The sequence below is a fragment of the Excalfactoria chinensis genome, chromosome 1 (genome assembly GCF_039878825.1).
Source record: "Excalfactoria chinensis isolate bCotChi1 chromosome 1, bCotChi1.hap2, whole genome shotgun sequence".
NCBI classification, from domain to species: domain Eukaryota; kingdom Metazoa; phylum Chordata; class Aves; order Galliformes; family Phasianidae; genus Excalfactoria; species Excalfactoria chinensis.
Window position 1 is genome coordinate 151,845,727 of NC_092825.1, and position 16,334 is coordinate 151,862,060.

Consider the following 16,334-nt stretch of genomic DNA (forward strand, 5'->3'; position numbering starts at 1 on the left):
AAGAGCCACTAACATCATCTATCTAGACTCCAGTAGGGCTTCTGACATGGTCCCCCATAACATCTTTCTCTCCAAGTTGGAATGATACTAATTTGGTTGACTGGTCGATGGATGAGTAAGTGGTTGCAAGACTGTACCCAGAAAGTGGTGATCAATGGCTTAGTGTCCAGATGGAGATCGGTGACAAGTGGTACCCCTCAGGGGGTCAACAGTGGGACTGATGCTCACCATACTTGGTCTTGAGAACAGTATCATCAGAAAAAATAAATCTGGACAGATCTTAACAGCCTCACTCATCAAGCTTGTTTTCTTAAAATAATTCTCCTTTGATTTACAGCCATACTCAATTTCAAGAGTAATGAAATCTGTTTCTCAAGAAATTTGACATCATCAATATAGGCCATAAATATTTGGAATGTAGGAATAATTACTTGAATGGAGAACTAACACTACCTTTAAAATAAGATTCCTTGATTTATCCTATCTGTTAACTGAATTTTAGGAGGAACACAGGAAGAGCACACCAGTGAGGTCAAAACTTAAGTACTACATAAAGATACAGTATAAATCAAAAATCTGGAACATAAAAGTTTTGAAAACAAGAATATTATACAGATTATAAAGCACTGTATCATCTGACATGGATTATCCATACTTTGTTGTTGTGTATCCAGTAGTCTGTATGGATATCAGTGCATAATTGATCATTATCGTGTATATCATGTCTATCAGTGGATAATTCAAGGCATTATCAATATATATCATTATGTATCATAATCACACAGCTACTTTGTTTTATGCTTAACATGCTTTGTTGTTCTCACAAGAGTGAATAAGAAAAAAAAAAAAAAAAAAAAAGCAAGTCACTTGATACTAACTCAAGATCCAACAGATTAAACTGTTTCTGAGTGATAAAGGAAGCTGCTACTATCAATCACATTTGTTTAAGGACTTCAAAATTTAGAAATAGATGACTCCTCTCTATATAGTCTAGTGTGCAAGCTAATATGTTAACATATTTATCCTCAAATATCAGTTTAATTTGTACATGAAATAATGCCAAAAAGAGACTAATGCAACACAGATAACTGTCATCACAAAGAAACAGCAACAAGAGAAGTGAATATCATCTACCTTTTCCACCTTTCCACCATTGATGTCACTGGGGAGGAATTTCTTGCCAATCGTTCTTAAATCTGTCTGAAATTAATAGAGAAGACAACAGAATATAAATCTAAAATATCCTGTTTCAAAGAAAACAATCATAAAAGAAAAAGAAGGGCTTCTGTAATGTCAACAATAAGGATACTCTACAGATATTCAGAGCACATACCACAAAAGAGAGGATAGACATTCAGCTTACTTTCTATTGCACAATATAGCCACAGAGTGATAAGAAAGTACATTTGGTTTTCAAACTGAGCCCACCCAAGGAAACCGATCTGTCGCTTGCCTGTTATTTACCTCTGAACAGCACAGAAACTCCTTTGAACTGTCCCTGCAATAATCTGTATTTGTACAGAATTTGACAAGTCTCCAGAAAGATGCTTTGCAACCACAGCAACAAGGAAGGAGACAGAACTTTTACAAACCCTTTGCAAGATCTTAGGCAAAATAAAAGCATTTGAAGAACTGAAGGCACGTTTACATTTCTTTCATTCCTATTCAAGCAATACACAAAAAAACATCAGTTGGCTTCTCAACTCACTGTATCCTGCTTTTCAAAACACAATGGTATTCCCTACTTATCCAACAGGAAACATAATCTCCTGGGAATTTAAACAACTAACTTAATGACAAAAATATTGATGATCCATTAAGATTGGCTTTGGGTACTTTCATAACATTTCTGATTTATCTTGGTTATCTATCAGACAAGCTGGAAATACAACACAAGTATTTGTTTATTTCCTTGTGGCAGAAATAATTACTAAAACAAGATATCTACAGTAATTCAAGCAACTGCTTGTAGTTACATAAATAAGTACACATCATAGGAAACTCAATGTTTGCTTGATCAGGATTTTAAAAATAGCATACCCAGAAGTCAATTTAAGAAAGGGTGTTTTACTAATCCTAGTAAGCTCATATTTTCTACTATAATTTCATATATCCGTACACAGCACATCTGATTTCATTGTAAGTACTGCTTATACTTCAACTTTAGATTTACATTTCCTAAACACAGAAATATCTTCTTACTGCAAATGATGCTCATTTTTCTCCCCATTAGGCTTCAGGTTGGAATAGGCATCATTTCCAAATGAAATTCAGAAATAACTCATACATTCTGGGAAGGAGAAAGGTGCTTTGTCCTTTATGTAAATCGCACAGACAACAGTGCATTTAATTAGAGTTATAGACTTCCACCTGAGCCATTAGATATATTGTTTTCAGTGTGTTGTCAGAGGAAAAGTTCACAATCATAACTTACATTAAGTGCAACTAGGATAATGTCATTCGTATTGACTTTTTCAGATGAATTTATGCAAGTTTCAATTCCTTCATCTGAAAGATACCTGTTAAAGAAAAAAAAAACAAACATATTAGAATATTACATGATGTATGTAATAGGTGAATACCCGTTCTGTATGCAAAGATCATTTTTAGTTTGCATTTTCTATGTTATGAAACACAGGAGGAAAAAAACCACAAACAACCACATCAGTTTCTAAAGAGCAAGACGATGCACTCAAACACTTTAAGGAGACAAGTATTATACTGTCATTCTACAGACTTTCTTCTTGCTCACCTAACCTACAAAATAACTTGTAAAAGTGTATTTGTATCACCACATATCCCAAGAGTCAAATGTGATGAACAATTTTAGAAACAGAACATCTCTGAAAAACAACATTTGAGATTTTCACGGTGGCAGTCCAGGATCACCACCTTCCTGCCAAAATTTTGTCAGCATGCAAAAAATCTGTTCACCTGGCAATTAAAGAAGACAATCCATTGAAAGGATGTGCATTGTCTATTTAAAAGGGCTGACACATTCTCATGTTCAAAAACACTTAAGGAGAATGTAAGTTTTACTTGAGCAGTTAGAAACTGACATTTTTTGCTCAATTTGCCTCCTACTTCTCACTACAACCCCTCAGTTTTCATGTTTTCATTCCCACGTAGATGGAGATCTGCTTTATCTGCACAGTTCTGCTGTTTCTTTAAAAACATCAACAACAATCATTATACTGATAATTGTCAGACCCTGAATATGAAACACAGAACTTGCCTAAATAACATTCCTGTACTAATTACCTAACAAGAAACCACTATTCCTCAAGGAATAACCATTAAAGAAAATAAATAAATAAATAAATAAAATAAAATAATTAAAGTATTCCAGAACACTTAAAGAAATATTTAAAGAAAAAACATTCCCAAGTGTAAAATAAAATTATATAAAGATTTGAAGGAAAGCAGACTCAATACACCTTAATTCTAGCTCAGCTAACATGAACGTTGCCCTGGCAGTGTTGCCAGACTAATTAATGATCCCAGTTGTGCTCTGACCCAGACACTTGATAGCAGTGTAGCTGTTCAAATCAGACACTGACATTTAGCAAATCCTGAGGGACCAGAACTCGACAAATAAATAAATAAATATATTATAATGTGAAAGAAGCGATCCTATTTTTTCATACGGAGCATACACTAGAGAATAAGGTGGCAGGATTTGTTAGTCCACACAGGAATGCAGATTTCTCAACTGAGTGCCTCTGAGCTCGGGTATCACCACCTGTGAAGATTCAAGTGGTAATTCCCACTTGGAATTCTCAGACAGACTTGTTAGCTGGAATCGGAATGTAAAGTAGAACAGAAATCACACTCCCTACCAGAGGAAATGGGAACAGGTATATCCTATAGGCAGCGCTACACACCTGGGGCCTCAGCTGTGGATTAATGACATCAGTAGGGTTTCCATAAAGAGAAATGTAATAAAATCTGCAAGTCTACACCCTATAATCTTTAGTACAAAGTTGAGGATCGGTTGTTTCAGGAGTGGGTGGAATACAAACCCCACAAGCTGAATTTCAGACAAGTTGTGGAAACATTCCTCCTCTTGTGCAAATTAAGTAATTCTTCAGTTCTGCTGAAGCTAGCAGAACTGCAATTCCATTATGAGCTACGCAGTGTAGTATTGAGATGCAAGCACTAAGATTTATCAGCAGGAAAAAAATATATTTGTTAGAGAGTGAGTAAACAACAACCTGATCCAGAATTAAATTTTCCCTAGATAGGATAAAATTGATTACTTCTGCTACCATAAAACTCACAGCTGAGTCGTGTTTCCATTTCTCACTTAAAAGTGAAGGCTAAAACACAGCTGATAAAATTTCATAGTTTCCTTTGTCTCATTACTTCATAGAATCATAGAATGGTCTGGGTTAAAAAGGATCACAGTGATCATGGAATTTCAACCCCCCTACTATGTGCAGGGTCACCAACCAACAGATCAAACTGCCCAGAGCCACATCTAGACTGGCCTTGAATGCCTCCAGGGATGGGGCATCCACAAACTTCCTTGGGCAACCTGTTCCTGTGTGACACCTCCCTCTGAATACTTCAAATGGTTTAAGACAAAATGATAAATACACATATGCACATTGAAAAAGGTTTTTCTTTTCTGACTTGTTAGTATGTCAGCTAACAACAGCACTTAAGAAAAACATTGCACACCAGAGTGAAATCTCCATCCATGTTACAGAGGTGACAATAATGAAATGCCGTTTGAGGACACTTTCTGGCTTGATTTAAGCAAACACTACAGGATCTCAGCAAAGACACAATAAACAGCTTTTGAAGTAGTCTTCAAACTAAAATAAATTAAAAAAAAAAAAAAAAAAGCCAACCAAAACAAAACAGCTTTCCAATAACTTCTCAAGTGGTGTTTCTGTGTAACAGAACATATAAGTGAAGCAATCATCAGAAATGGTCAGGAGATTAGTGAAGAATTGTGATTAGAAAAGGCTGTACACCCAGACAAAACCAAAACACGCATTTCTTCTACCCAGAGAGAAGCCTGGAATGAGTGCATGTCAAGCTAATGATGTTTTAACCATTTAACCCTCTTGCTGCTTCATACAAGTAGTATTCCTAATACATATTTTCTTCACAACTCTGCAAAGTTCTTTAAAATAAGTAAATTTGTTCTCCTTATTGTCTATACTGCCTCCTGTAACAACCACCTAAGTTATGAACATTTCCTGCTACAGGCCCACAATATATTTAAGAAAAAAAAAAAAAAAAAAAAAAAAAAAAAAAAAAAAAAAAAAAAACAGTAATTCTTAGAAATTTCTTCTAAAATAAATGCAATTGTACAGACAAAACATTTTTCAAGCATGAAATGGGAGTTATGATAGACCAAATTAGCTCTTTAGCTGGCATAAGGCCTGAAATTCCTTTGCTAAGTTCAAAGTCCCCTCTTTCTGTTCTTAATAAGGGTGTGTGATGTGCTGAATGTACAGCACATAGCAAAAGACACTTCATGTTTTTTCCCCCTGTATTATATAGAAGAAGAAAATCTGACCCTGAACCAAAACCAAAATCAGAGAAAACCTCCTCAGGAGGAGCCCTGGAGCTCAGCACCTGCATTACAGTCATTCAAGTGCCTCACAGCACCTACATTAACTATTCTGCACATTTTGCAAGATACCATGACCTACCACAACCCTACATAATGAAAGGTGAACTACAAAGTGATCCCATTACACTAATCCAACATGATTCCTACTGCCAAGGGGTGGGAAGCACTCCTAAGCTGTCCATGAACTAGATTACACTGCTGGAACCTGCTCATGAACTCAGAATCCCCAAGACATAGCTGGCAGCACTGTACAGATTCATGTACCCTGGGACAGATCTTGTTCTGCACACCTTAATCCCAAGCTTCTCCCTCTTCTTTGAACAGGGAGGGGAGGGGGGGGCACATTGAACTGGAATTCAGCACAGGAACATTGTGCTGTCACAATCAAGAAATTTCCCTTTGTATTTTCACTAAACGAACAAGTCAGAATTATGCATACGTTCTTAAAGAGAAAGTATACAAACGATGAAATAAATGGGTGAGAAAAGCCAATCTCAGTAAAGCTTTTAAGAAGCAAAAGGCAAGGCAACAGCTGACCACTGACATCTTCTTACATAGACAGTGATGAAACAAATTATTTTCTTAACATGCAGTGCAAATAACAGTATCCTGCAAGATATCCTGCAAGTGAAAGGCTTAAAAGAAGGCAACTAAGCTTCCAACTTGCAGCTTATTTTTCGGCTTTATCCACGATGTGCTTAAACATCCTAATACTACACTATTAGATGTCAGGGCAATTATTTTCACTGAGAGGGTGGTGTGGCAGAACAGGCTGCCCAGAGAGGTTGTGGATGCTCCACCCTGGAGGCACTCAAGCCAGGTTAGATGGGGACTTAGTCAGCCTGAGCTGGTGGGTGGCAGCTCTACCCACAACACAGGGTTGGAACTGGATGGGCTTAAAGTCTCTTAAAACCCAAGCTATTCTATAATGCTTTTGAGGAAACAGCACGTGTGTGTGCATGTTACTGACTGAACTTCTGAAAGCTGGTAATTGTAACAGCATTAATTGCAAGAATTTTCGGTTTCTAAGGAAAAAAATACTCACTAGAGTTGAACAATCTCAGAGGTTATAAACTGAAGTAATCAGACAACTGTATCGATTTCAAAGGAATTATGCCAAGTAATGCTCTATGAGTCACACAGGGATTTTGCAGCCTTGAAACATTAATACAAATTAAAAATAAGAAATAAAATCGGTTTACAACTAAATTGGGCTCCAAGCTGCCTCATAAGGTTGAGATGTTTATCAGCGGATCATTCTCTTGGGAGAGTAGACCAGAAGAGAAAGGAAAATAAATGCTTCTCCTGCAATTCTTCCACATTATATTTGCTGGAATCCGAGGGATATTTGTCTCATCTATTCCTCCCTTACGCATCCAGCTTCGCTCATCTGAGAAATGTAGCAGCACAATCCTCTTAGCAACAGCTTTTGTCAGAAGAGCAACTCCTTTTTAAACAGAAGGCACCTGTTCTTACATTTCTGAATGAGACACTGCAGTGGCAGTATTACAAGGAGAAAGCCACTAGTAACACATCAGCATTTTGTGGAAACCATTCACATATAAATCCAAATCTGTAATTTTTCTGTCAAAATGTTCTCTATTAGATCCTAAGAAAAACAAATTTTGGCAATTCCTCCTAACAAAATAAATAAGAGTGGTAACACTGAAAGCTTTTTTCCCCACTGCTCCTTCATATCAACTGCGACATCAACCTAATAGTCCACTTTTGAATGTTTCCCACAGACACCCACACTCTCCTCTTTGATATTTCCCATTGTTGGGGGCTGTAATTCTGCAGTACCAGTCTCAACTATGTCCCTAGCCATCTCATTTTACCTTCTGCTTTACCTCATCAGGAACAGATTACACCTGACATACCCTAATCAGACAGATTTGTTACTGCCACACTATAACCACCTGCATCTAAAGCATTAAAGAAATCCTGCTACCAAAGACAGATGCATATTTGTGCTTGCCTGCACTTTACTGCTGGATCAAGTACCTCATATGAAAGCAAATGTGCATGTGTGCATGTAGAAATTTTACAGTGTTTAAATTAAAAGCTTCATTCTAGAATTAAATCCACCTGGTAAACAACTTACCTAATGCTATTTTTTTCTACTAGCAGCTTTCTTGAAAAGTCTGTTTTTGCTATTTGCAATTAAAAGTCCATATTCAACCAAAAATCTTCCCTTGGGGTGAGAAAGAAAGAAGGAAGGAGAGAGGGAAGGAGGGAAGGAGAAAGGAAGGAGGGAGGGAGGCAGGAAAATAGTATTAATAAGCATGCTCAATAAAATGTGTATTTTTTAATGCTCATATCTCTCCACAGAAACACTGAAACAGGAACCAAAAATGCAAGCTGCTTTAACAGTACTTCTTGCAATTCTGGCATCCACCTGAAACAACTCTGGAGTTTTAAAGCAAATTTAACATGGCTGATTTTAATGTGTGTGTGCAGTAACAAAAATGTTCTTCCCATTGCTTCCCGAAGAAAACAGATTTCTGCAGTCACGCCACACAAAGAACAACCACTGTAGAGAGAATTCGCATTTCTGATAGTCGGTAACACCACGAAGGGGGAGAACAATTTTAACTAAGTTGAGCTTCACGCAATAGTACAAAGCCACCAGTGGGTGCCAGTATTGCTCCACAGTAAAAGAACCCTACCTTCACATTACGTATTTTAAACTTGTGGTGTAGTCTTTTGATAGGGTTTCAAAATGTTCTGCCGAATTACAGTTGTATAAAGGAATTATACCGCAGTAGTACAAATTTTACTGAGGCACTATCATTAAAGCTGTTTTTTAAAAAACACAGAACACATTTGAAAACATTATTATGCTAAACATGGAAATCAGGTTTAAAAATAAGGCTTCTTCATGCCCTATAACCTGCGTAATGCTGGGTAGGCAACTGACATTGCTCTGTTTTAAAATAAAAAGCCCAGACGTTGAAAGGATGATGCAGTATTATGCAAGCTACTAGAGAAAATAAAACAGAACTTGAAGGTGAAGAAGAACAGAGGAGTTATGAAAAGGATTCCTAACTCCTGACCGACTTAGGGCGAAACACTTCTTCATCTGCAAGGCAAACATCTGTCAGTAATGACAAATAACCTCCACTGTTGTTTCCAGTAGCATTCTTGGCAATTTTGCTATTACTATCCTGACATCCGGAAAAGGGATTTTTTTTTTTCCCCCAATGTCTAGCCTTGCCACACTGCCTCCTGTTGCTTTTTGTTTTCTCCACATCTGTGGGGCAGAGACTGCGCCTTTCCTTTTTGCAGTTCCTGAGCCTTACTCTCTTTACTTACACAGACGATCACTGCTAGCCAGACTTTTTTTGTTCCCCCGTCACTTCTCCAGTTTGTTAATTTTACCTTGAATCCTAATACAGCTCACTAACAGCTCCACATTCCTGCAGAGCTTTACCTTGTGTTTAAGCCCAGAGCTTCATGCTTCACCATTCAGGTGCTTAATGAGAGTATCAAACAAAGCCTGACCTAGACTATGCCTCACATTCTGACAGTGAGCCTTCCACAGCCATTCTTCCTAGTATGGTCCAATCAGACATATAACTGCCGTAAATGAACTTTATATATAATGTTTCTTCATTTTACCCCGTAATGATTGGAGGGGGGGTGGCTGGAAATTAGTAGTAGAATTCCACTTCTTTACATCATCCAGAAAGCTCACTGAGAATTACAGAAACACGGTTGCAATTAGGTTGCTGTTCATGTGAATTGATACCAATTCTACTTTTAAAACATTACTGACATTCATAGAACTGCTGCACAGCCAACACAGCACGTGGGCTCCCTGGGCAGCTAAACTTGTATCCTAGCTCCCTAAGTTTTCAGTCCTAGACATATAACAACACTAAGTGCTGTCTCTAACCCAGGTCAAGCCGAAACTCCAGCAAGGCACTCATGAAAAATACATTCCGAAGCTCCAATTCTCACTGTTTTAGCTGACAAACCTCAAGGCCTTAACCTCCCTTCAGGTGTCTGTAATGTTTGACTTTCAATAAAAACACCATCTAAGAAAGCCAACATAGTTTTAGAACTTAGAAACAGAAAATTATACATATATGACTGGGTGTGTGGATCTGCCTGGGGGTAGCGAGGCCCTACAGAGGGATCTAGACAGGCTGGAGAGCTGGGATGAAGCCAATGGGATGAGGTTCTACAAGGCCAAATGCCGGGTCCTGCACTTTGGCTACAACAACCCCAGGCGACGCTACAGGCTTGGGGCGGAGTGGCTGGAAGACTGCGTAGAGGAAATGGACCTGGGGATATTGATTGATGCACAGATGAACATGAGCCGACTGTGCTCAGGTGGCCAAGAAGGCCAATGGCATCCTGGCTTGCATCAGCAACAGTGTTGCCATCAGGAGCAGAGAGGTGATTGTTCCTCTGTACTTAGCACTGGTGCAGCTGCACCTCACGTACTGTATCCAGTTTTGGGCCCTTCACTGCAAGAAAGGCATTGAGGCCCTGGAACGCGTTCAAATGAGAGCTACGAAGCTGGTGAGGGGTCTGGAGCACAGGCTGTATGAGGAGAAGCTGAAGGAGCTGGGCATGTTCAGCCTGGAGAAGAGGAGGCTCAGGGGAGACCTTATAGTTCTCTATAACTTCGTGAAGGGAGGTTGTAGTGAGCTGGGGGTTGGCCTCTTCTCTCATGTCATTAGTGATAGGACCAGACGGAATGGTTTCAAGCTATGGCAGGGGAGATTCAGGCTGGACTGCCCAGGGAGGTGGTGGAGTCACCGACCCTGGGGGGGGGTGTTCAAGGAACTATTGGATGTTGTGTTGTGGGACATGGTTTAGTAGGTGCTATTGGTAGCAGGTAAATGGTTGGACTTTTAGGTCTTTTCCAACCTTGGTGATTCTGTGATTCTATAAATAATCCTATATATATATAGGATCTAGTAAAAGCAAGATATTTGCCATTGATTCCCCCTTCCCCACCACAGAAAGTAAGCACAACTTAATTATCCTAGAGTAAAGTCTATTTTGCCAATGAAATCATGACCTAAAGAAAGCTCAGAGCATACAAAAGGGAAAAAAAATAAAAAAATTAAAGCCTGAAGTGCTTTAAGCAAAATCAATGTGGTAGCTTCATCCTAGGTTACTCCTGCCTAAAACTTTCAGTAAAAACAAAGAACAATAACTTCAGAGTTGTGGTCTTAAACATTCACACTACCAGATACCACAAAAATTATTTAACTGAGTGAGTGATACCCACTGAGAAGCTCTTTAAGCCACCTCTGCTCCTACCTCCTCCTCTTGCAGACTCACTTCCAAGCCACTGCCTACATGAGAGAGGGGTATAGTCAGGAATAGCCACTGGCCCTTAAAAACAGCATTTTTTTTCCCCTTCTACAACATGGGAGGGGAGAAAAGCTGCCTTATACCCAAGCAGATGGGATTTGGTGATAAGGAGACCCCTGCTGGGGGTCAGCAGAGACAGAGCACCCCAGCACTGCCTGCAATGTCAAGTGCTTCAAAGTCTGTGTTGTTTATGCCATCCCTTTTAGCCAGCTTTACTGTCATTTCCAAAGAGAAGGAATATTTTATAAAAACCTCTATTAACTAGTGATAGCTTCAGAATTATTGAATTATTCAGAATCATTGACATGCAAACAGAACTATTAGACTATTATTAGCCTAGCCTGACTCCTACTTACACCTCCCCAGACCCACACACAACTCTTTTTAATTATTAGCACATTTCCATCCATAGCCTCCCTAAAACTGTTCCAGAAATGAAGTATGATAAAACATGCTTTCAGCACACTTCTTATCCAAGTTCTTCCACAACAGAGAACACATTTTAACACTTGTATTAACCAAGTATTTATAACAGTAAATCCCATAGCGTGCCATCTGAACTTATGTTCTGATCCTTGCAAGTTTCCTCATGAAATTCCTACTCCTGGAAATGCTTTTTATTTCTTAAAACAAGGAAGGGGTTCAAAACTATATAATGAAAAATATCCTATCAGACTAGTGTTTTACAGTAAAAAAGTGAGAGTGGAACTTCAGTTTGTGGTTAAACAAAACATAAGACTAAGCAACACCGTAGTAGTTATCTAAAGACACAGATTCTACATTTTCTTTTTCCCAAATCTGATCTATTTCACATGCCATGTTTCAGACATATTGTGGAAGAAAACGTGAAAACCCAATTCAACTCTTTTTCTTCCTTTTTATTTTATTTCAGTTTCCAACAGAAGAGAAGATGATCACTTGTAAAGCCCTGAACAAGAAACAGAAATCCTGGGAACTGGAACATCTCATCAAACAGCTCTACAAAAGGCTGGTCTCAGGATGCCCCATCATTCTCCAAGGAGCTGCAGCAAAACGGTGGAATGCAAAGGGTGAAGTCTCACGTGAACAGGAGACAACCAAGCAGGCTCCTCTCTGAAAGAGTTGCACTGCTGCTGAATTTACTTCTTTACGCCTTCAGAAAGCAGAAAGTAGACATTCATTAAATGCTGTAATGCCAGCCTCTTAGTTGACACTTGTAAACATGGGAAATATCAAATAGCAAGGAAATAACTGAAGGACAGGAGAAAAACTACAAAGTTGTCAGATTTGAATGTAATAGCTTTTAATATATTGTAGAGCTGCATATTTGAGGTGCTTTGTGATATATTTCTAAATTGCATGAACAGCACTTCTAGTATATGCAAAGGGAACTACCCTCAAGGCTTACATAAATGTAAATAAACAGCTATTTTGAGTTTTATAGCAGAAGTTACTGATCAATATTATGACAAACAGTTCACATTAAAAATTATCCAACAACATATGAACATTTCATATTAAAGACGTCAAAATCTAAAGTATTCTTATCAGAGAATTAAATGGATTGAAAGGAAAAAAAACAACAGAATCTTTCCCCCAATCGAATTTTCCCCATATGAAGCACTGCAACAGCTGCTTAACATCAGTCTAGGAGTTTTAGCCTCTCTCACATGACTATATTCCCATTTTTTCAGTCCCTTGTGACCACAGGAGACACAGAGCCTAACTTACTTCACTGGAGGTAACAACTCAAGTGCCATAACCCAGAGGTAATCATCAATCACAGCAAAACGCAGACACAGAAATCACTTATTTCACAACCACGTATGTAAGGCTGGGAGCATCTGAGTCATACTGAGAACTCTGTTCCGCTCCAGCGGCTGCATCTTTTTATTGTGAAGACAACAAGGTGAAGAGCTATATACATTTTCTGTTACAAACAGAATCTCACAGATGCAGAAAATGAGTTTCTATCAATTTCAAGAAACAGACAAAAGCTGAAAAACAACAACACTTAACATATTATCAAGAATTACTTTTAAGCTGAGAAAAATAAACATTTTCTGATGAAAAATGTATTTACCATCTTTGTGGTTTCCCAAAGAACTTCATTCCAATACCATTGTTATCATTCTGCCCAAGCCAGCAGTGAAGTGGTAGTGAATTATACATTTAAAAAGCAAAACCTGACATGCTTCAAAAGGAAAAGGGAGATTAATCATTCCAACCGCACAAACAAAAAGAAGTCAGCAGAAAGACTGATCAAGAAAATATTCTGTAGGATTAATTTGATAAAAGGTAACAACAAATTAGAATTTTCAAAGGAGATTCAAGAAGCCTGACAGATGACAAGGTTGATAAATGACTGACATGCAAAAGGAACAATCAAGAAAGCAAGAGCTGTAATAACAGAAGTTAAATGGTTTTTTCTACTTCTAAAATAAATCTCTATAACTGAGATTTGGAAGGTTTCCAAACTAATGTTATTGTTGAAACATGGATCCCAGCAAGTTTCTTAAACTAATACTGCATTAGGAAAGGGTTTAGAATAACAGCAGCAATAACAAAACTGTTTGCCCAAGAGCTCAACTAAAGCCCAAACACAAAATTGCTGACCTGCGTTAAATCAACACTTTTGCGAATAGAAAGGAAAATGTTAAAACGTCACATAGCATTTTTAAAGCAGACATCACATTTAATCCTAGAAATTAAAGGCCCTTTCGTGCAAACCATGCTGCGTAGACAAAATGGAAGACTAATTTGTGGGCTCGGGAGCGCTTGGCTGAAGACATATTTCTTGGAGATGGAAGATGCCCCTCATGCAGACACTAGACTTCTTTCCAGGATGAAGAAAATGAGCGGGAGAACAATGGGGTAGAGGGAGGGAAAGGAAAGACTATTGAATAGATTTTGACAAGATCCTCCACCAAAGGCACTTAGAAAAATTGAATACTTAAGCCAGAAGAAGAAGAAGAAGCCTTTGTCATCACATACAAAATATAGGAAAGGAAGGATATGAATGGAATGGGTGCTACTGTAGAGGATTAATTAACAACAGATACATCACACTGGTCTGCACTGTGTGCAACAAGCATTAAGACAAAGTACCAGGCAGCAGGGTGACAGCTGGTGATGATTTTACAGAGTTCCAGAATATACCAAAATCTAAAAGCTTACTGCCCTCTGTGACTACACAATGAGATGTCAGGTAAATTTCAACATCAATAAATCCAAAGTACTGCACATAGAGAAGAAAAAACTACAAACACTGCAGAGTTCAGTACTGTGCTCTACCTTAGTAATCATTCATAAAAAACATGCAGTCATATTGTTCTTTTCTGGACACTAACTCATGGCACAACAGCAGTCCAAAACACACAAAGAATACTGGGATCTGTTTTCAAAACAACACAAGACAAGGCATTATAAAACCACACAAATCAAATCAGAATTACACAGTGCAGCTGTACATAACGTTCAGTTATAAATGTCAAAGGAAATTATGAGCTGCTTAATTTTCAATACAATATGCCACTACAGGTTATGAAGTGCAGGCTCCCCAGAGTGGAGCCTTCAGCCTTGGACACAGGATGTTCCTCAGCACGCAGCTGGGTAAATTGAGATCCACTCTGATCTAGAGTCCTACTCGTAACAAAAGCTTGAATGAAGATAATTTGAAAGATCTCTTGCAATCAATCTGGAAATGTATTTTGCATTTACATTATATTTGAATATGCAAATGTAGTCTTGACTTTAAATGGGAATGGCACAAAGCTGCACACAGGGGGTTCAGTCTGGACATCAGGAAAAATTTATTTACCATTAAAGTGGTAAACACTGAAACAGGCTTCCCAGTCAAATGTTTGATGCCCCAAACCAACTAGTTCAAGAGACTTTTGGACAATAACCTCAGTGCAATTAACTTTTAGTTACCTCTGCTGAGGTCAGACAGTTGGACTGGATCTCTCTAGACCCCTTCCAAATGAACTATTCTAACATTAAATAATTTAAAATTATGCATTTCAGTTAATGTACTTTAATCACATTTCAGTGTATATTTTGTTTCATCATATATTTGTTTTTATTTCCATTGTTTTAAATTCAACTGGAAACATGGCACAATTTCACAGATGTTGATGTCAGTCATTTAGGTCACTTTTTTTTTTTCTTTCACACCTTGGAGCAAAAGCAATAAAGCTTCTTCAGGTTGATTTGGTAATCCTTTAACAAGTAATTAACACGTACACTTTACATTTAAGTACAAGAGAAAGTAAAAGTCAGTTTCTGACACTGGTAGGAAAGAGATGAAGATACTAAACCCTCATTCAGAATACATCTAATAGTTTTGTGTGGTAGGTTTTCCATCTTTCCTCTGAGCACAAGAATTGCTTTATTTCATACTGCTGCCTCAGCAGAGGTTAAAGGCATATGTCTTCCAAAATTATAAAAGGGTTGCAACCTAATGACCCGCTTTACTGACATTTGTGAGACAAACAGCAAACAGTCAAGACATACATGGCCTCTGTGTAACCAAGCTGATTATATGACCGATTACAGAGCTCACCGTTCTATAAAAAGCCAGACAAGAATTAAACAAGACCAGTTCTGAGCTTGTACAATAGAACTAATCAAGTGGTAATTTACTGTACAGGAACTTAGTATGTATTTTCATCAACTAATGACTTGGGAAGGAATTGAGAATCAATAATGGTTCCAGTGCTGAAACAGACCTGCAAGAAACTATCACACAGATAAATGTAGGCAATTGAATCCTTGTGTTACTGATATTGATTTTATTTCTTTTATTTATTTATTTTTTTAATCGGTCACAAGCACAGCTTCTAAGTGTTATATAACAACTCTTAAGAAACTAAATGCAATTTTGTTATTTATACTTAGAATTTTTTCTTGGCTATCTTTTTAAGGTAGTTTTCCTCAATAACAGATAGAAAAAAAACTAATTCATTCCAATCTACCAGCACTAACAGGCATCAAAAGCTAAGATCACATCATTATTTAGTTGCCTATATTATAGAAGCTTGTAGTTTGGTGACACGGAGCACCCCTAAAATAACCCTCTCAGATGGCTTTAATTGAAAAAGCTGACCAGACATAAAAGCTAAGAATCCGCCACCCACAAAAATCATTCTTATTCAATATGGGCAAAGCAGAATGTGAAAATCTGAATGAGAACCACCCTGGTTATTTTTGTTTGTTTTAAAATCAATTTAGTACCATTTTTCTTTTCCTCCTGCACTCAAACTGATGTTACAGCCTTCTAAATTTATGTAATTTATAACAATGTTTTTCTAGATTACGAAATGAAGGTAAATACAGCAATTATAGTGTTTATGCTAAATTATTATTGCAAGGTACAAAGTGAGGCTGTAACGCTTCTGGCATTCCACTACCTAGAAAAGACAAGTCTACC

General features: G+C 37.8%; 1 protein-coding gene across 2 annotated transcripts in view; it reads right to left on the reverse strand.

Moving 5' to 3' along the window:
• The window catches only part of TDRD3 (tudor domain containing 3), a 92,624-nt gene that overhangs the window by 52,753 nt on the left and 23,537 nt on the right, over positions 1-16,334 (reverse strand). Inside the window, exons 2-3 of one of the 2 annotated variants that reach the window (XM_072361081.1) lie at positions 2,435-2,519; positions 1,135-1,200 (exon numbers count right to left, since the gene is read on the reverse strand). In XM_072361081.1, the coding sequence (XP_072217182.1) occupies positions 1,135-1,200; positions 2,435-2,519 (151 nt within the window). The remainder of the gene's footprint in view (positions 1-1,134; positions 1,201-2,434; positions 2,520-16,334) is intronic. The other variant, XM_072361089.1, reaches the window with a different exon arrangement.